Source organism: Stegodyphus dumicola, chromosome 12 (genome assembly GCF_044657685.1).
Source record: "Stegodyphus dumicola isolate Sdum_Otavi_A_Nest chromosome 12, ASM4465768v1".
Classification (NCBI taxonomy): domain Eukaryota; kingdom Metazoa; phylum Arthropoda; class Arachnida; order Araneae; family Eresidae; genus Stegodyphus; species Stegodyphus dumicola.
The window spans coordinates 10,863,847-10,886,269 of NC_140779.1; the positions used below are offsets into that span (position 1 = coordinate 10,863,847).

The following is a 22,423-nucleotide window of genomic DNA, read 5'->3' on the forward strand; positions in this document are numbered from 1 at the left end:
TTAAGAAAGTCCTCCAGGAAGGCTTCTTCCCATCAGATAGCCCACGAGTGCTTCGCCGTAATCACATAAACCAAACCAAACGAAACCTTAGTTGCGGTTCTATCTATAATCGTCTGATTTCTTTCCTCGCAAACTGTTTGGAAAGGTCAAAAATAAATCTCCTTTTGTTATAACTTCTTGCATTTTCAAGGAGTTTCTTAAAATGCTTTTTCTTTACTTTGCAGGCCCACTAGTCCTAGCCGGCCGGAAGCGGTCTCTTTCCAACGAAAGCACTTGTGGGGCGATGACAACTTCCGGGTCTTCATCATGGAGTGTCCGGTTCATTTTGCTATGGTAAGTAACATTTGCATTTTATGTTTAGTATTTGTAACCTCGCACAGGTTTTTCCCATAGTACAGCCAAGCTAGGTGAGAAAGGGTAATAAAGATAATGTATTTTTAGTTCCTGTTCCTATGTTGTAAGTTCCTGTTATCTTTGTTATTACTTCCTTGTACGAAGTGAAAAGGAAGTATTGTAATCGCGAAAAATTTCGGGTTCATTGTTGAACAAAAATATCCGTTTTGACCGCTCTAGAATCCATTTCAAAGACGTTTTTACGTAACATCTGTACGTATGGACAGAATAAAGGACGCTTTTTCCTAAAACGGATTGTAAAATGGATTCAAAAGAGATTTTTTTTTTTTTTTTTTTTTTCGTGACGTCTGTACGTACGTGTCGAGTAACAAAAAACTCATAAACTCAAAAACGAGTAGTGCCGATATATATATTCCTAATCTGTTACACGGCTTGGCTTGCTGAGCTCAGGTTTTTTTTTTTTTTTTTTTCTTTTCTTTTATGTTGGTAAACTGCATTTTTCTCTTTAACAGTAATTGAATTTTGTTGTTCTGACTTTCCGGGTTAAGTGTTTTATGTCGCTCGTTAATCTGCATGCAGTAATTGTAGAATTATTAACAATTTAAAAGTTCTTTATTTGGAACTAAGCCTAACGAGGCCGCCGTTTGTTTACATTTGAAACTGTTAGTAGAACAGTAAATTAAGTCAGTTTCTGCACGAACTTAAGTGTCTTTTTGCCGAGTGAGACCGAAAGTAAACGTTGTTTTGTGCACCGAAAAATCTGTCTTCCTGCCCGCTGTTCTTTTTTTCCCCCCCCCCGTAGAAACTGTAATTTTAATTGCAATTTCCCCCCCTGCTATTTATAACTGTGTTTGGTGTTTTATGTTTTTCTGCGCTTTAAAATTTTTAATGAGATATTTTCAGTTTTTATAGATTTTTGCCTTAATGGCGAAGTGAGAACTGAATTAATTGGATGAGAAATATATCTCTAATTAAATTCGAAGAAATAAGTTTAAATGAAATACAGCAAAACTGTGTGTAATTTATAGGCCGTACAAGGAAGTCATATAATGTCCACATCAGATTTTTTTTTTAATTTTAAAATTAGCTTAAATGATTATGTTAGCGTTAAAAAAAATCGCAGCACTCTTGAAGCGGTTTACCGCTGTGGGTTTTCCATCATAGCCTAACATGTGCAGATATTGAAATATTGAGTTGTAAGCTGCTAAGTTTATCTAAACGTTAACTGTGCTTAAATGAAATCATGCGTATGTTTCCTGAACCAATTATTTTTAACATAGGTATGTGACAAGTTAGCTTTTATGTAAAAAGCTCATCTAACGCTATTCCAGATTTTTTTGAAAATCACTATTTTCATTTGGCATCACTTTCATATTTCTCTAGAAGTGTGCTGAAATTTACCTTTTTAAAAATACTTATTATATGTTATGTGTATGTGTAATTTATTAAAAATTTCCTTATTTTGTTTTGCAGGGTGTGCAGAAGCAAGATAGACATCTGTTTTTGTTCAATGACCTCTTGCTAGTTGCCAAATCAAGGTAAATAATATTTTTCATTTGAAGGAAACTCAGTTTTAATGTAATTTTTAAGCATTATTTACTGGAATTCGTATTGTAAATCATTGTGGTTCTTGATTCATTATGAGTTTAGCGAACAAAATCGTAAATACTAGCAGTTTGATTTCGATTTCCGTGCCAACGAGCGGCCGAGCGGTAAAATCTCTGAACACTGGTAGTTTCGTCCGGGGCTCGAATTCCTGCGAACGAGCTGGCTGCAAAGGCATTTTTGCGATTTTCCCCCATATGTAGCGTGTATATGAGCCAATTTCCTGTAAAGAGTTTTTTAGAAAGCATCCCTCCACTGAAGGCTTCGAGTTCTTTGCCGGAATTTAATAAACCAAAGAATCTCGATGATCTTAATAAATCCAGGGAAAACTGGACCTCTTAAAAAATATTATTTAGCAATTGTTTCGCCTTTTTTTATATATATTTTGAAACAAGGTAAGGAACTTTAATTACTGTTGAAGATTCGTATTTGTGAAAATTATCAGCAGTTTTAATAATCATAGGTCATAAATTATTTATTCATCATCTCTCTCTCTCTTTTTTTTAATAACCGTTAGCAAAAGTCAATAAAATAGTATTAACGATCATGAAAAGTAGTCGTTAATTTAATAACTGCAGGGAAATTTTATAGCCCTGAAATGAAGTTAGGCTAAACTGGTAATAAATTACAACGTACTTCCTAATCCTATGACACATTTCAGAATTATGAATATTTGGTACATTTCATTGAGCGAAAGTTCGTCTAGGCCTGTAAAATGCCATATGATTAACTCTTCGATATTTTAATAGTTTCAATCTCTAAAGCTCTCCCCGTTATTTAATGTGTTTTAGCAACGGATACATTCTCGCGCCATTTCGACTGACACATTCGAAAGAAGAAGAAACATGCCTTTGAAAGTCTTACCATTAGTATGCTTTATGACTATTGGACTAACTAATTAATTAAATAAAACGTAAAATTTGTGTCCCTTGTAAAAATTAGTATATTGTCATCAGTAAGTAAAACTTAGTTGTTGAAATTTTTGGTGTACTGTTCTATTATCGAAACAGGTTTCAGAAATATGTGTATTACACGCACATACATTCATTCGTACACTTTGCATGAATCAAAGGGGGGGAGTTCTGTATCGGCCGTTCTATTAGGCCGATTAATGAAATTAACTTGCGTTTTTCATGTCTCGAATGGGCGAATTGAGAGTATATATTCTGCTTTATATGGCCAATCCTAGTGGGGGGGGGGATGAAGCACAGAGCGCATGGGCGGCGAAATGATAATCAAACGTATTCTATTTCTGTAAAAAAGGGCTGCCGATTTGCGCTGTATAGCATCGTTCTAACATAGGTATATTCTAACACAAAATTGGATTTTTTTCTGATATGGCATATCGATTTTTTTCCCATATTTCGATTTTACGACTCAAATTATGCCATAGTTTTGTAAAAATCGCATGAGTAGTTTTAAAAAAATTATCTCACAAAATTTTAGCTTCTCCAGTGTTTATTGAATTTGGTATATATTTACTAATTTCTCGTTTTTTTTTTTTTTTTTTTTTTTTTTTTTTTTCGCAGAAATCGCAGGAAAAAAAAATCGCAGGTTTTTTTTTTTAAAGATTTATTTTTAAAATTTTTTTTTAGTAATTTTTATAAATTTTTCGAAAAAAGTGTTGAAGTATAACCTATAAAAATTTTGCCATTATCTTAATGTAGATGTACCGTCAAAAAATTAATTAAGAGTTTTTTATTCAAAATATTCGTGACGTGAATTTATATATTTTAACGTATTTGGAAATTTGCCATATTTTTATAAGCGATAATAACGCAAAATGTTATTTAGTAACTTTGTTAAAAGTGTTTGAAAGAATAAACGAGGCATTTTTTTTTTCCTTTCGTGTGCAATGAGAGGGAAGAAAAATGAGTTACCATATTTCGTACCATTTTTTTTCCATATTTCGTTTTTCCATTTTTTTCTATTGTCGAAAAATTCTATTTTTTTCCGTTTTCCAAAATTCCATTCCCAATTTTTTCAATTTTCCATTTCCATATTCCATATTTCTTATTTTTTCATATTCCTCATTTCAGAAGAAATCCTATTTTGTGTCAAAGTACCAATATTAGAGCAATGCTATATATAAATATAATATATCCTAAGTCACGGTTTCGAGACGCTAAAAACGCAAGTTAAATTTCGTCAGCTGGCCACGTAAAAGAAAAGATATACAAGTATTGTCACTTGTATAATTGTCACTTTTTATTTTTTAGCAGAGTGTATATAATATACATCCATACGTGAACCACATACATGAATACATACATGCATACACTTCTGAATCCGGTTCTGATAATAGAAATATTTCAACATAAAGTAGGTTTTTTTTAAAAAGACGTGCGTCTCATTTTGCAGATCGAATGGAACTTACAAACTGAAAGAGAAGATACCGATGAGTGAGATGTGGTTATCGCAATGTCTGAGTGATGTTTGTGAGACGGTTAAGTCGCCAGCCACTTCGTTTGTCATCGGTTGGCCCACTACGAACGTTGTTGTCACTTTCAGGTAAGTGATTTTTCTTTTGAGATTTATTAAAGCTGCTAACGGTTCATTAAAACTGCTAATTGTTCATTAAAATTGCTGAAACGGTTTATTAAAGCTGTTGAAACTGCTTATTAAAGCTGCTGAAAAGGTTTAATAAAGCTGCTAAAGCGGTTTCGTTGCAGATTTTAAATTAAATTTGGTGCATATAGCGTGTCAAAAGTTTTTGGCAAAGAAACTGCCATTCCGCGAATCATAATGCTTAAATTAATCATTCATATTAAAAATATGATAGTATAACTTGTTTCCTAAGATAACAAAGCCCAAAAAAAAAAAAAAAAAAAAAAAAAAAAAACTTTTTTGGAGCTAAAAGGCTTGGTAAAAACATATTTACTGCTTGAACCACAGCGTTATGTGCTTGACTTCTATCAACAACTGTTAGAATAAATAATCAGCCGCCCAACAGGTATATTGGTCGCGGACTACCGTGTCGAAGGGCCTGGTTTCGAATCCTGGAGAAGTAATTCCGTAAATGTATAGTGTCCGTGCGGCATGGGGGCACTCTAAATATGCGGCGAGCCGAAAGTCCTCTCGAGAGGTTGTTGGTAGGGGAAAGAGGAGTTGGAGACCCTCGGAACCGTCCCCTCGGGGTGCTCTCCATTAAAATTGGGGGGGGGGCGGAAATGAGCTAAATCGCCCTGTCACATGTAAGGTGCTCAGGGCCGTTGCCATTGACAGGCGTGAACTTGCGCTTCCTGCCACGAGAAATTTTGTTCCATCTGAATTATTATGTCTACTGTGGCAGCAGATTTAGCATAATCGGCATTAATTTTTTTTTTTTTTTTTTTTATTTCGGACCACAGAAAGTATTGAAACTGAAAAATCTGAAAGGACGTAAAACTGCTGCTTATTTAGCGTGTCCTCATTTTCCGAGAGGATGAGATTTTATACTAACCAAAAAGAGAAGCGTTTTTATATGTGTAAGTATCATATTAAAAAAAAAGAGTAAACAGCACTGGACGATTAGTTGCAAACTGCTAGCCAATCGGCGACGACCAGACCCTGGCGGATGGGTTGATTGCAAGACCATTTTGATCCCCACCTTTTTTTTTAAAATGTTAGAAACGCAGCAACAACCAAGTGGATAAGACCACTGAATACGGGTAGTTCGACCCGAAATCGAATTCTGGCGAAATCTCTGGCTGCATGCGCGTTTTCATTGTTTTCCTTGTGTATAACGAGCCTACCATCCGCCAAGCGGTTAAAGTCGCTGAACACTGGTAGTTTGATCTAGGTTCGATACCAGGTGAAGGACCTGGCTGTAGGAGCATTTTTCTGGTTTTTTCTCTCTGTAACGTGTATACGAGCCCATTTCCCTTAGAAAGTTCTCCTCGAAGACATTCTTTCCCATAGACGGATACACGGCTGAAAACAATTTGGGGATATTGTGAGTTCGGTATGGAATAACCATGTATTCGACAACTTTTTTAATAAAAATGAAATAGAAGAGGTTAAAAAGTAAAATTATAAGTAGACTAGAAGAGAAACACGCTAATGTGACAATCAAAACCGTAAAAAACAACCTTATATTTAGCGTAGGTATAATGAAACACTCAATCGATTTCGAGGGCAGCTAAAGGTCCCTCCTCATCAGGAGAAAGAAATACATAGAAAGAAGAAAATAGGAATCACAGAAACACGTGGTGCTTATCAGCACTGCACGTGGTTATAACTAGATTTTTAATCAGAGTTGCACTGGCCGCCTACTTTTACTGCGCCAGGCTGTCTGATCAAGCATAAAGAAATATTAGCGAAGTTAAAATAGGGAGCGAGGGGCAAATGCACATTACGCTCAAAATCTGAACTTCAAATAATGGAAAGCAACCACTGAACGGATTTTTATACCCTCTGGTAGTACCAAGTGCGAGGAGGTAACGCCATCTATCGGCAAAAATAATTGAATTAAGATAGTAGAATTTTAAAGGCATTAGGAAGGACTGGATTGGACTTCAAATCATTAACTAAACTTTCTAAATCTTTGTGAATGTGAAAAGCCTCAAGAAAATGAAAATCCAATTCGCCTATGGAAGAAGACTTTTGGATGATTTTTGCAGACCCAAAATCAAAATTATGGTTAAAAGTACCAGTATTATGGTCTTGGTACTACCAGAGGGTATAAAAATCCGTTCAGTGGTTGCTTTCCATTATTTGAAGTTCAGATTTTGAGCGTAATGTGCATTTGCCCCTCGCTCCCTATTTTAACTTCGCTAATATTTCTTTATGCTTGATCAGACAGCCTGGCTCAGTAAAAGTAGGCGGCCAGTGCAACTCTGATTAAAAATCTAGTTATAACCACGTGCAGTGCTGATAAGCACCACGTGTTTCTGTGATTCCTATTTTCTTCTTTCTATGTATTTCTTTGTCCTGATGAGGAGGGACCTTTAGCTGCCCTCGAAATCGATTGAGTGTTTCATTATACCTACGCTAAATATAAGGTTGTTTTTTACGATTTTGATTAAAATTATAAGGTTTATAAACTTGGGAATGTGTACATTTTGTCTGCGACGTCGAAAACTACGCGTTTTAGATAAGAAGTGTAAAGAAGATAGATAAGAAGATTAGATAAGAAGATAAGAAGGAAGTGCGACTAGCAGCATTCCTTCTGTAGGAGGAGATTAAAAGTGATTCACACGTTGAATGTTTTGTAACAGTGAATACGATGTTTCACCAAGATGACTCAGCTGAGTCGGTTAACCTGGATGAACATCGGTTGTTTAGAGGCCGTCTAGTGGAAGCATTAGGACTTTCTTAAAGTGTCATTTCCAGAGTACATAAACGATTTTTGGAAACCGGAAAATGTTCGGCGAAGATCGGAACAAGGTCATATGCCTGCAACAACACAAAATGAGGATCGGTATGTGGCACTAAAGTCCCTACCACATATGCTTCCGCTACGCGGGAATGGACGTCGAAGGGGACATTTCCATGAAACCTTCGTAGCTGCGTTTACCATCTTCACTTACTAAACAGACTTGAACGCCAAACAGTAATCGATTATCGCTCAGATTGATATCGCGAGATCCTTCAGAAACAGAACTTTCGTCTGATTGGTTGATCTCTACCCGGGACAGAGCTGCAGACGGAACATTTTCGGCGAAGTTTCAAAATATCCCGCGTAGCCGGCACGACGTTTCCGTAGCCAGGAGGTCAGGAGAAACAGCAGTAACGCCACTTTCTGGCAACAGCACCTTCTGCAGATGGCTACCCGTACCAGAATTTCGCCTCAGACTGTTCGAAAACCGACTGCGACCGTGTGGGTTTGTATGCCTGCTGACCTAAGGTGTGTATTTCGTTGACACAAGTGCTATCCACAGAAGGTCAGCACAAGAACATCTCAGATGGGAACGAGATGAGTTGTGCAGCGTGTTCTTAAAAAGACTTAACTCTTTCGCATTGAGAGAGGGCAAAATCTCAATTCCCCAAACATCGAAAACGCCAGTATCTAAGAATTTCTCCTGGAATGCTTTTCCTTCCCCCATGACAAGTTGAATACGACAGCGCTAACAATAGCCTTACTTAAGTAAAGCGATAACTTCTTTCTTCCACGCTTTGACACTGTGTGAAGTTCCCCCTTGGGACGGGATTGCAACTTCGGGCATCAAAAGCTAAACACTGACAGTAAACAAAGGAAAGGAAGGAACAAAGGAAACAAGGAAGCTACTTTTAGTAGCTTCAAAAGAATGATTGACATGTGATTTAACAACACCTGTAAGCAATGAGTAATGCAGTAACGTGATGGGGGAAAGCACTGGGTAGGAAATTATTCAGGCGTTTCGGGCGTCCAGCCGATGTCTGAATGTTCGGGCATTTGGGGCGACTTCGATGCGAAAGAGTTAAAGGTCATCATCCGATGATCGATCACGTGTCTAATCTGTGAAATGTGCACAGTTTTTTTTTTTTTTTAAATATGTGTTTTCATTTAGAAATAAGTAAAGAACAAAAAGAATTTTCTTCAAAGAAAGAGCTGTTATATTAAAATTTATTCGCATTTTGATTTAGAAATCCAAGATGTCTGATTGTAAAAAAAATGCGGTCTAATAAAGCTGTACTGGGCTCACCAGCGGTCGAGCGGTAAAAGCCGCTGAGCACTGGTAGTTCGCTCCGGGGTCACGGCGAACAGGCTGGCTGCATGGGATTTTCGTGGTTTTTCCCATGTGTAACATGGTTACGAGCCAGTTTTCCTTGAAACGTTCCTGCATGGGGCATTCCTTCCTTCCCGTGTTGTGCCTAAGAGCGGAGTACGTAATGAGTAATAATAAAGCTTTATTAAATCCAGGGGTAATGCTGCCTTTTCCGTACATTGTAAAAGCTATGAACTTATGACTGTTCATTATGAAGATATTTTCTTACCCAGTCTTTCTTACTGTAGTGTTTATTAGTTCAAAGGGGCAATTTGCGCTATGAAAGACTGTTAATTTCGTTTTGGCATTTTGCGTTGATTCACTACAAGCGTTGTTACCCTTTTCAAATTGTTGTCATCCAGTATTATCGCCCTGTGTTGTATTTAAAGAAATTAAATAATGAAGAATCTACACAAATGTATGTATGTTTCTCGCATTGAGATAAAACAACGGTACTTAGAGCCATCCAGTTTTGAATAACGTAATCTTCCATAGAATATGGGCATCTGGAAGCCCAAATTTGAAATTTCTTTTATGATTGATTTTATATTTTTTAACACTTTAACGAATTTTTGATTAACAAACTGAAAGATTTCAAAGCAAGCAATGCCAACTAGTACAGAAAAAACATTTTATCTCAGCCCGCGAGACCGTGTATTTTAAAACTATTTTGTGATATTGCTGTTGAACTGAATTTTATGGTTTAAGTGCGAAGAATGTGATATTTAATAAATAAAGTTAACACACAAAATGTTAAAAAAAAGTCCCTTTGGACGTAATTTAAAATCTGGAATATTTCAGATTTTTTATTAATTTATTGGATTGTTGGTTCTTATTTACTTTCTTGTACGAAATAAAGGAAGTATTATTACGAAACATTTTGGGTTTCAGATTTCAACGGAAATATACATCTTAATCTTGATCATTTTGACATTTTTTCCCCCCTCGTGACGTTTGTGCGTATGTACAGGAGGACTATTAATTTCGTTTTGGCATTTTGCGTTGATTCACTATTAACGGCGAATCACTTTTTAAATTGTTGCCACCAAATATTACAGTCCTGTATTATATTTAAAAAAATTAAATAATGAGGAATCTGCATAAATGTATGCATGTATCTCGCATTGTGCTAAAACAACGGTACCTAGAGCCGTCCAATTTTGAATAACGTACGTCTCCACCCGAATTTGGTATTTGTTTTGTTATCTGTTTCATATTTTGTAAAGCATTTATGAGTTTTTGATTAAGAAACTCACTGTACGGGAGGGGGAGAATATATGTTTATCTCATGCGCGAGACTGTGCATCAGAAATTTTAAAGATATGCTCTTTTAAATATTTTGGGATATTGCTGTTGAATTGAATTTTATTGCTTAAGTGTGAAAAAATTTGCTTTCGAGCCCAAAATTGCTCTTTGTCATTAGTGTCAAGGTGCATTGTCATGATCATCTTCGGAATCATCATCAACGGTAGATTCAGAGTCGGCGCCAAAAGCGGGCGGCAGAAAGCCTAGCGCCCATAATACTTACGGTGTGGTTGTAAGTCAAGTATACTCTTAGTGCCGCCGGTAGTGGGACATAGTCTATCTTTCCCATCAAAGTAAAATATTATGAGTGTGGCGTTAGCTTTTATTGATTGTTGTTCCTTCTTCACTGTTCTTCATCTGAGCAATTTACATTTGTTACTATTTGGAATTTCCTGAATGCGGCTACACACTTTTTTATCTGGCAACTTATTGTTGATAGCTATCTTCACCTGAAATCACTGCCAAAATGAGGTGGTGGGTAGACGTTTTAAGAGCTTCGCGTTTTAAGAGCATTTCGAAAATCGTCCTTAGCGGAGACAGGTATAGTTTGGCTGCAGGCAGGGGCCGGTAGCCGGGCAGACGGGAGACGGAAACTCATCCCCGATTGCTAAGATTCTGTCTTTTTTCCCTCTGGATGGGATGAAAATTTCCTGTACCTCTAGTATTATTCAGAGTGGCGAAATGAAGAAACCATTATTCTTTCATCCTTTTTTGAGAGGGAAGGAAATACATACTTATCGTTGTGTGCCGAATTAATGAAAACACATGAAAAAAAATTTTAATTAAAAAGAAATTAAAAAAATAATTGAAAGGTTTCAGATTTTAAATTACGTCCAAAGGGGATTTTTTTTTTTTTTTTTTTTAACATTTGGTGTGTTAGCTTTATTAATTCAATATCATGTTCTTCGCACTTAAACCATTAACATTCAGTTCAAGAGCAATATCGCAAAATAATTTTAAATTGGGCATATCTTTAGAATTTCCAATACACAGTCTCGCGCGCTGGAGATAAAAATTTTTTTTCGTGTAGAACGTTGCCGTGGCTCGCTTTAAAATCCTTGAGTTTTTTAATAAAAAATTCGTTAAAGTTTTACAAAATATGAAAGCGATAATAAAACAAATTTCAAATTTCTTCGAGATGTCCTCAAAATTGGATGTCTCTAGGTACCGTTATTTTATCACAATGCCAGAAATATACATACATTTGTGCAGATTCTTCATTTTTTAATTTCTTCAAATATAATACAGAGCAATAATATTAGGTGGCAATAGTTTGAAAAGTGAAGCGGACATTCAGAGTGATTTGACGCAAAATCGCAAAACGAAAACAATAGTCCATCAGGAACAAAAACCCTTTGGACTTATATATATATATATATATATATATATATATATATTAATGTAATAATAAAATTCCGTAGTCAAAATTACACTCAAAATTCTAACTGTATGTTCTTTTCATTTTTTAATGGCGACGTTCTCTTATTTGAAAGTACGTGGAATTAAATCCACAGCCCCGTAGTCAAGTTGTTTTTCCCCCCTTTTCTGCACGTACAGTTATAGAATGTTCTGGAAATATTTAAAGCGAACTGGAATGGCTGACGAGGCTGACGTCATTTCTCGGAAGCTCCGCCTTTCCAGAGGCTATAAAAGGACTCGCAAAAGAATATCGGGGGCTTTTCTTAAATGTCACGATGCAGTAAACTTCATACAAAAAGTTATTAGTAGTTCTTTTTTATTTACTCCGGATATCTGATTTTGTAACTGCTATTTCTCCTGAATAATAATAAATGAATCCTGTTTTTTAAACTTATCGTCTGATAATTTAAGCTACGACTACATCTATATTTCTTCAACGATCTATTTATTCTGGACGAAAGTTGATACAACACACACACACACACACACACATATATATATATAAAAGCTTTCGGATTTTACGGGCGTTTAATTATTAATGTTTTGTGTGTTACCTTTATTCATTAAATATCACGTTCTTCGCACTTAAACCGTAAAATTCAATTCAACAGCAATATCGCAAAATATTTAAAGGAGCATATTTTATTAGAATTTCTGATACACAGTCTCGCGCGCTGGTGATATTTTTTTTTTTTTTTTTTTTAATCCGTACAGTGTTGCCATTGCTCGCTTTGATATCGTTCAATGTGTTAATCAAAAATTCTTTAATGTTTGAGAAATATGATATAGATAATAAAACAAATTCCAAATTTGAGCTTCCTGATGCCCATGTTCGAATGGAGGACTATGTCATTCAAAATTGGATGTGTCTAGGTATCGTTAATTTTTCACAGTGCGAGAAACATGCATACATTTATGGAAATTCTTCATTATTTAATTTCTTTAAGTATAATGCGGGGCTCCAATATTTGGTGGCAACAATCTGAAAAGTGAACCGACGCAAAATGCAAAAACGAAATTAATAACCCTTTCCTGGCAAATTGCCCTTAGTGCTTAATTAAAGACTGCATAATTGGGGGCCGTATAAATGTTTATATCTGCTGTTCTTTTAATAGGGATTTGGAATTCAAAACACATTAGTGGTCTCGGAATTGCTCAGTCACGCCCAGTTTCATCCCCTCTTTGCGTAATGTAAAATCTGAAAGCTTTCAGATTTTATTTATTTTTTATATTTATTTATTTAGAAAGGTGTCACTGAAAGGATATGTATCAAATTTTGTTATCTTATCATTAAAGGAAAAGCTTTCATTATTTGGTATATATCGAGACAAGGATCCCTTTAATTAAATCAGGCAAAGGACCCTTTTAACTTAAAATTAATGAATTTTGGTCTACCGGCTTTACTAGTGCGTAAACTGGCACTGGCGAAGTCGGAGTAAACAAGCGTAGTCGCAAGAATAACTCAACTTTGCAGAATTCTGGTTGCTAGAAAATCAAAGTTAGCAGCGTGGTCTTTAAGCTGGCAAAGCACGCTTTGTTTTCACACTCCAAAAACGCCCACCAGCGGCCGAGCGGTAAAGTCGCTGAACACTGGTAGTTCGGTCCGAGGTTCGAATCCCGCGAACGGACTGGCTGCATGGGTGCTTTCGTGGTTTTCCCAATGTGTAACGTGTATACGAGCCAGTTTCCCTTAGAAAGTCCTCCACGAAGGCACCCCTCCCCTTAGGCAGGTAGCCCTCGTGTGCTTTGCCATAATTAAATACACTTAATACACTTAACACACTCCAAAAACTTGAAATACTTCCTGCTTTCTGCCTAATTTGAATATCGGAATGAAACGAGGCTTGGTAGGAAAGGGATTACGTGATAAGATTTGGAGACTTGTCCCCGGGGGGGGGAGGGGAACAATGTATTTTTTGAAGTTATCCCACCATTTAAATTATGAAATTTGAAACAATAATAAAAGAAAAAAATCTGAATGCTTTCAGATTTTATATTACGGCCAAAGAGGCATTTTTTTTAACATTTTGTGTCATACCTTTATTTATTAAATATCATATTCTTCGCACTTAAACCATAAAATTCAGTTCAACAGCAATGTCACAAAATAATTTTAAAATGAGCGTATCTTTAAAATTTCCGATACACAGTTCTGCTCGCTGGAGATAAAAAGTTTTTTTTTCCACCCCCCCGTAAAGTGTTGCCATAGCTCACCTTGAAATCGTTGAGTTTGTTAACCAAAAATTCGTTAAAGTTTTACAAAATATGAAATCGATAATAAAACAAATTCCAAATTTGGGCTTTCTCAAATGCCCATATTCGCAGTAGGATTACGTCATTCAAAATTGGATGGCCCCTAGGTACCGCTGTTTTATCACAATGCGAGAAACATTCATACATTTATGCAGCTTCTTCATTACTTAATCTCTTGAAATATAATACAATAGGTAATATATAGGGCGATAGTATTTGGTGGGAACGATTTGAAAAGTGATAGAGCCTTTAAAATTTTCAACACAAAATCGCAAAACGAAAGCAATAGTTCTGTAACACAACCCCTTTGGACTAAAGGAGGAAAAATGGAAGTATGGTTTATGCAGATAATTAGCTTTCATGTCACCAAACTATAATTATTAGCATATAATTTCATTTCTAGCATTTCAAGTTTTGAGTAGAAGATTCTGAAACTTCCACGCGGTATCTTCAGTTAATAGGACAGAAAAGTTATGCCTCGTTTATTATCACGTTAACATTACTCATTGTTACTAAATGTTCCCGACGATTACGAAGAGTATGCCAAGAGTATTTATTACGTGACTCTTCTCTGATTAGCACCATCCGAAGGGTATTTTTTCTGTCCCTTAAATTTTTGAAGAGGGGGAGGTCGAAGTTCCACGGAACCGCCGTAACTGGCCTTCACTTCATTTCTGGCGTAGTAGGAACTTAGAGGGCGGAAGATGACCTTCGATTTTTAACCTCTAGTCGTCCGTGTTTTGGGGGAGGGGGATTTTAGTTGCTTTCTTCTGCACCTGTAATAACAACACAGTACTCTGGAGAGTGACATTCGAACAAGCCACTTCATCGGCAGGGTTCTGTGTAGTGGTGCAATGGTAGTCACGGCTTTTTTATCTCTGTTCCGTGTTTTATGCACGATGAAAATTCACGAAGTTTTATCGAAACGCTTCGGGTGAGTTCCGACGTTTGTAAATAGTCTTGCATATTTTATATAATTTTTGTAGCAATAATATTTATAGTGAAAAAATTCGCTTTTAAATATATGTTTTTAATGATTATAAATGTAGTTATCGTTTTCCCTCGCAACGCGTTATAGATAATGTTCAACGTTTGTATATAGTCTTGCATATTTTATATAATTTTTGTAGCAATAATATTTATAGTGAAAAAATTCGCTTTTAAATATCTATTCTTAATAATAATAAATGTAGTTATGATTTTTCCTCGGCGCGCGTTGTAAATAATTAATTCTCACACTTTGAGAGAAATAATAATAATAAAAAAAATTCCTTTTTTATATTTTTAAGAAGCGAATATAGTCTTGCATATTTTATATAATTTTTGTAGCAATAATATCTATAGTGAAAAAATTCGCTTTTAAATATATGTTTTTAATGATTCTAAATGTAGTTGTTTTCCCTCGCAGCGCGTTATAGATAATGTTCAACGTTTGTATATAGTCTTGCATATTTTATATAATTTTTGTAGCAATAATACTTATAGTGAAAAAATTCGCTTTTAAATATCTATTCTTAATAGTAATAAATGTAGGTATGGTTCTCCTTGGTATTGCGCTATAGATATGTAATTCTCACACTTTATGAGAAATAATAATAAAAAGATTTTCCTTTTCAATTTTTTTATAAAGAGCGGAAAGAATTCTGCTTTCTTAAGATTTTGTATGTTAAGCATGTTTTAGGGTTTATTAAATACGGTGTCACACATACTCGACGAATTTAATTTATTATTTTCTTCGAAAAAGTTGTTTATTTAATACCTTTTGTATTGTATGTTGTACTTCTTATGTGTTATTTTTAAGTAAACTTTTTAATGTTATCGTTTCAGAGTCTAAATTTTAAAATAAGATACTGAATAATTAAGATAAAATAACACGCCGAACAAGTGTTAATTTAGAAGTCAAACAACAAAAATCAGAGTTATATTTTCAAATTTCAAAATATAACGCTGATTTTTGTTGTTTGACTTCTAAATTAATAAGCTACTGCGTTTTCAAAATCGCTAGAAATATTTCGAGTGCTCATGAATCACTCAAATGCTTTTTTTTTAACAGGTAACCCTATTTAAGAACTTTTTAAAGCACATTTTTGTTGCTGTTTAAGGAATATTTTTATGCTTTTAGCCCAAAGGGCGTTAGCCCAGAAGACGTATTAATTTCGTTTTGGTATTTTGCGTCAAAAACTAAATGTCGGTTCACTTTTCAAACTGTTGCCACCAAGTATTAGAGCCCTGTATTATATTTAAAGAAATTAAATAATGAAGATTCTGCATCATCAACAAACATTCATGTTTGTTTCTCGCATTGTGATAAAACAACGGAAGACATTGAGACATTCAATTTTGAACAACGTACTTTTCCACCCGAATATGGGCATCTGTAAGCCCAAATTTGAAACTTGTTTTACTATCTATTTCATATTTTGTAAAACTTTTTTTCAAACCGAGCAATGGCGACACTGAAAGAGGGGGGGGGAATTATCTCCAGTGCACGAAACAGTTTATCGGAAATTCTGAACATAAATTTTAAATTATTTTGCGCTATTGCTTTTGAACTGGATTTCATGGTTTAAGTACGAAGAACATGAAAATTAGTAAACAAAGGTAACACACAAAACGTTAGAAAAACGCCCGTTTCAGATTTTTTAAATTAATTTTTAGCCCACAATGGCGATTATTTTTTATTAAAAATTAGATAATTCCATGTTTATTTGCATCCTAAGCTATATTTATATTAAGCATAAAAATTAAAAATGGCATAACTTTATCTGCATGAATCCATTCATTGAAAGCAACATAGTATAGTCGTAAAATTTGACATAAGTTAAAAGTCATTTAAAGTTTGACACATTTAAAAGTTAATTTTTAGCTTATATATCAATGTGAATGAAAAGAAATTTTAAGTTTTCAGCAGGTTATTCAAATTATTTTTCCTTCTAATATTGTTACAGTTTAAAAAAATAGTTTTAATGTACGTTTATTATTATTATTTTTAAATAATTCTTAAATACTTTTTGGACTAAATTAAAAAAAAAAGAAAGAATATTTAATAAAATAGAAAATGAATCAAAAATAACATACCAAGTGAGTATTTGCAGTGATTAAAAAGTTTATATACAGATTTTTTTTTTTTAATATCGATAAAATTGTGAAATCTCTGTCGGGCAAATGACTGTTTTATAGTGCTTATTCTATAATGTAATCCTTTACGTAGCAATTTCTTATTATTTTTATTCCAATTTGTATTTTAATTCTTCATTTAAAGGACACTGGCATTCCATAGTTGCCATTTGTTCCGATTTTTAGTCACGTCCGGTGTCACGATAGATATTTGAATTTTTAATTTTAGCCTTTTCGAATGAAAGTGTTTTTCATCAATAAATGTAATGTGTTGAATTACTTAATGTAACTGAAATTGTTCATGTTTCATTCCTCCACTCCTAGTAATGTTCAACGTAGTTTTTCTTATGGAATTTTATTTGATCTGAATATTCTTAATATGCAATAGACATCTTTAAACTTTATATCAAGAATCGACCAATATTTAATCAGTAACCTTTGGTATTTGATTTTGTTTGATATCAATATACGGTCTATTACTGAGTTTATTCGCACAATAGTATGTACTTTGATTAATAATTCTATTTCTCTTGTATTTCAAAGTATTTCGTTAAGTTTCTTATTCCGACTCAGAATAAAAGTGTAAGAAAATTACGAAATGGAATTAGCCTAAGAAAATAATTATTCAAAATGTGTAATTAATGTGTATTTTATGTCAAAATCATAGTATAATTAATCATTTTATAATATATTATAAATCGTTGAATAATCGAAATCAAGCACTGTACAACGAATGTAAGTCTATTTGAGTTCATTTGAAATGGTAGCGCGAAAATCTCTTCGAAACTCCTGGCTTTTCGCATTTCATGGTCGCAGCTATGCCAGCGCCTCTTATTTATTTATTTTTTTAATGAGTTTAAAAATTGTTAAATATGTTTGTAATAATTTTTATTCTTTTTATTCACAGTTCTCTGAAGACAAAGGATTTGTGGCAACAGAAACTCATACAGTAAGTTTTCTTTTATGTGTACTTGTTATTGATATGGAAGTTTAGAGCTTTGTTTATGCTTAATCACTTTAATTTATGCCTAAAACAAAAAAGACGTTTAATTAAAACAGAAAATTAGAATTTTTACTAGAAAAATATATAAATGGTCATCAGATCCAGGAGCGGATGGGCCTGTCTGGAATTCCGGAAATTTTCTGAGACCTTGTCACTTAGAACGGCCAACTGGAGAACAGTTCCCGAAGGTCACGGTTTAAGCCAGTGGTCTCAAATTGTAATTGAATGAGGGTTACATGCATGACATGAAAGCAGTTTGGGTGGCCAGATTTGTTTAAACAAAATTTTAAACTAAATAAAAAAAAAATGAAGTTTTGAGATTTTATATTACGTTCAAAAGGGCTTTTTTTAGCGTTTTGTATGTTACCTTTATTTATTAAATATCATGTACTTCGCCCTTAAACCATAAAATTCAATTCATCAGCAATATCGCAAAAGAATTTAAAAAGAGCATATCTTTAGAATTTCCGATAGACGGTCTCGCGCGCAGGAGATAATTTTTTTTTTTTTTTTAAATGTAAAGTGGGAATTTGTCCAGAACGACTATTAATTCCGCGTTGGTTCACTTTTCAAATTGTTGCCACCAAATATTATCGCCCTGCATTATATTTAAAGAAATTAAATAATGGAGGATCTGCATGAATGTATGTATGTTTCTCTCACTGGGAAAAAAGAAAAAAAAGGTACCTAGATCCATCAAATTTTGAATAACGTAATCCTCTAACCGAAAAGGAGCACTTGAAAGCCCGAATTTGGAATTTGTCTTATCGTCTATTTCAAAGAGGCGTTTTTTTTTTTAACGTTTGCTTGTTAATTTATTTATTAACTATCGCTTTCTCCGCACTTAAACCATAAAATTCAGTACAACAGCAATATCGGAAAATAATTTTAAAATGAGCATATCTTTAGAATTTCCGATACACAGTCTCGCGCTGGAGATCAGAAAAGTTTATTTTTCCCGTACAGTGTTGCCATTGCTCGCTTTGAAATCGTGGAGTTCGTTAATCGAAAATTCAGTAAAATGTTACAAAATATGTAATCGATAATTAAACAAACTCCAATTTCCAAATTTGGTCTTCCACATGCCCATATTCGCAGGAGAATTACGTCATTCAAAATTGGATCGCTCTGGGTACCGTTGTTTTATCACAATGCGAGAAACGTACATACATTTATGTAGATTCTTCATTATTTAATTTCTTTGAATATGATGCAGGGCGATAATATTTGGTGGCAACAACTTGAAATGTGAACCGACATTTATAGTGAATCAACGCAAAATGCCAAAGCGAAATTAGTAATCCATCTGAGCGAATTGTCCCTTTGGAGTAAAAATGTTTCTTATAAATGCCAAACTTTGGCCCTCGAACTGTCAGTTCACGGATTTTCAAGCACTCATTTACAATATTACCGAGGCCTGCAGAGAACGCATTATTTAGCCTTCGTAAAATTTAGCAACGTTAAAGAGGAAAAGTATATTTTCCCTTTGCTCGGCATAAAATGAAAATAAAGGAGTTTCTATGGTGTACGATGCTAAACTCCGGATCTTTGTCCACTTGAGTGCTGCTTGATGTGTATTGAACAATAGTTTTGTTACTGTAATATTATTCTAAAATGAAACAGAAATAGTGCTACGACTTTTTACTTCCTTGTACGAAGTAAAAAGGAAGTATTGTAATCGCGAAAAGTTTCAGGCAGCATATTTCAACGAAAATATCCATTTTGACCGCTATCGAATGCAATTTAACGATGTTTTTGCTTAGTATCTGTATGTAAGGACAGAATAGAAGACTCGTTTCCTCCAAAAAAATTATAAAACTGCTTTAAAATTAATTCTGAAGAGAATTTTTCGTGGCGTTGTGTACGAACATATGTACGTACGTACGTATCTCGCATAACTCAAAAACGAGTAGCCTCAGAACGTTGAAATTTTGTATATAGGACTGCTGTAACGTGTTTAAATGTGCACCTCGTATTTTGGATGCAATCGGCCGCACCACACGTATATAAATATATTTATATATCCACTCTGTTACCCGGCTCAGTGATCTCAGTTTCTTTACTCTTATATGTTGGTAAATTGTACATTTTTTGCTTTAAAAATGATTGAATTATGTTGTTTTTATCTTCCGGTTAAGATTTTTATGCCTTTAGTAAATCTGTATGCAATATTTTTAGAATTATCAACAATTTTAAAGTTGTTTAAGTGCCGCTAAGCCTTTTCTTGACGGCGGCCATTGATTGTTTACATTTAAAACAGCAGACTAGTGGATTTGTTGCCGATCTAGAGAAACTTAGCTTCGCAACAACAAAGATAACGCCTTCATATATTATTGCGAATTAAATCATGCTTAATCCTTTCTGGAATTTTTCCAGGAAATAAGTGTTCAAGATTTACTTCGTAATTTTTAATATAGATGTTTTGAGTTTTTATGTATTTTTGCCTTCTCGCGAAGTGAGAACTAAATTAATTGAATGAGAAATACTGAATCGTCTGTGAAAAACTGTTTCTTTTTTGTTTTGTTTTCTTAATTTCTTTTATACATCGTTCTAGCTTTATTATAGTATTTGAATAGAACATGTGGCAACGATTAAATAATTCTATTCTTTAAATGATATAAATTTTGTGCATTTTGAGTTATAATATGAAATATAATACTGTTAAGTAAACCTAGCGCCAGAGTGTCGCTATGGTAAACAAAGTGAATTTTAAAGAATGCATTTATTTTATTGTGGTTTTGCGCTGTCGGCGAAGTAGATTTAATTCAATCCAATAAGTTTAAATGAAATGCAAGAAAAATGCGTATAATTAAATATTCCGTACAAGGAAGTCATGTGGTGTACACATCAGATTTTTTTAATAATAAGTAATGTCTTTTTAAAATTATGTCTATTAATTTCAAACAGTTTCGCACGCGCTCTTTCCGCTTTGGCGATATTATTTTTAGAACAAGTGTTATTAAGACAGCAGAAAAAGCAACTAATCTTCGTCCCCATATGTTAATTTGTAACTTGCAATAGAAAAATTTGTGAAATTTGCGGTATTTGATTTAACAGTTTGAATTTAATTAATTAAAAATTCTAGGATTAGAATTTATCTCTGTATCCTGGTCGTCAACATTAGTTGACGACATTATCTCCCTCAACATTAGTTGCCATCATTATCTTCCTCAATATTAGTTGCCATCATTATCTTCGTCAACATTAGTTGCCATCCTTATCTTCGTCAACATTAGTTGAAATCATTATCTCCGTCAACATTAGTTGCCATCATTATCTCCGTCAACATTAGTTGCCATCATTATCTTCGTCAACATTAGTTGCCCAGGAAAAGTAAAATTTTTTTATGCATAAGGACCTCTTAAACTGGCAACTTATTTTAGTAATTTTTACACATTCAGTTATAGTTCTTGCGTAGAAATGTGTAACGTATATACGAGACAGTTTCCCTTAGAAAGTCATCCACGAAGGCTTCCCTCCCTTCAGGCAGATAGCACTCGAGGCTTTCCCGTAATTAAATAACCTAATCTTGCGTAGAACGCTCAATCAGGCCCCACTTGTTTTAGAATTAAAAGATAAGAAAAAACTACAAGTTCGTTTTTTTTAGCCGAAAGGGTATTAGCTCGGAAGAGCCGTTAATTTCGTTTTGGCATTTTGCGTCGAAAACTTTAAATGTCCTTTCACTTTTCAAATTGTTGCTACCAAGTATTGGAGGCCATGTGTTATATTTAAAGAAATTAAATAATGAAGAATTTGCATGAATGTATATATGTTTCTCGCATTGTGATAAAATGACAGTACCTCGAGCATCCAATTATGAATAACGTACGTCTCCACCCGAATATAGGCATCCGGAAGCCCTAATATGGAATTTGTTTTATTATCTGTTTCATATTTTGTCAGACATTTCCGGCGACGATTTCCAGGCGAGCAGTGGCAACACTGTACTGGGGGGGGGCATTTTTATCTCCAGCGTGCGAGACTGTGTATCGGAAGATATGTTCTTTTTAAAATTATTTTGCGATATTGCTATTGAATTGTATTTTATGGTTAAAGTGCGGAGAATGTGATATTTAATAAATAAATGTAACACACATGTAATGTAACACTTTGGGCGTGATATAAAATCTAAAAGTTTTCAGATTTAAAAAGAAAAATATTTAGTTAATTTTTATTAATTTGAGCTTTTCATTTGCAAATAAACGCTGAGATTATTCATAGGTAACATTACTTTGAATTGAAATATCGAAATTGCTTGCGTTTGTTTATTTTCCCAGATTATAACGATTTCACAATCTCATCCTCATTTTACCGTATCAGGATCCATTCCTGTGAAGAGATCCTGTGCTGTTTATTGCGTCCGGGACTGGAAATTTCATGAGTCAGGCATCTTTTCTTCTTTCTGAAGCAGACGCTTTTATCTTACCGCTTTTAAAATGCTTAAATCAGTTTCTTTACTCCAAACACTCCTCATTTCCTCTGTACGACAATGAGGTTCCCGTGTGAATCAGTTCCCTTAAAGTTTTGTTGTATTGTTGTCCTGTGGTATTTTGTATTGCCTTTTAATCAGTGGTACCAGGAAGTTTCTTTTGTCCTGCATAATCTGTTTTTCATAAATTCATTAGGAAGGCTTCTTTACCCCTGTAGGGAGGTAGCCTTCAGTTGTTTGCCATATTTTAAGTAGCCCAGTTATAAAACC

The 22,423-nt window shown here is 34.3% G+C and overlaps 1 protein-coding gene across 4 annotated transcripts in view; it reads left to right on the forward strand.

Annotated features, from left to right (window-relative positions):
• Window positions 1-22,423, forward strand: part of LOC118196098 (uncharacterized) — a 787,551-nt gene that overhangs the window by 745,937 nt on the left and 19,191 nt on the right. For all 4 annotated transcript variants that reach the window (XM_085827471.1, XM_085827472.1, XM_085827473.1 and 1 more), the window contains 4 exons: window positions 225-333; window positions 1,828-1,892; window positions 4,321-4,470; window positions 17,629-17,670. In XM_085827471.1, the coding sequence (XP_085683597.1) occupies window positions 225-333; window positions 1,828-1,892; window positions 4,321-4,470; window positions 17,629-17,670 (366 nt within the window). The remainder of the gene's footprint in view (window positions 1-224; window positions 334-1,827; window positions 1,893-4,320; window positions 4,471-17,628; window positions 17,671-22,423) is intronic.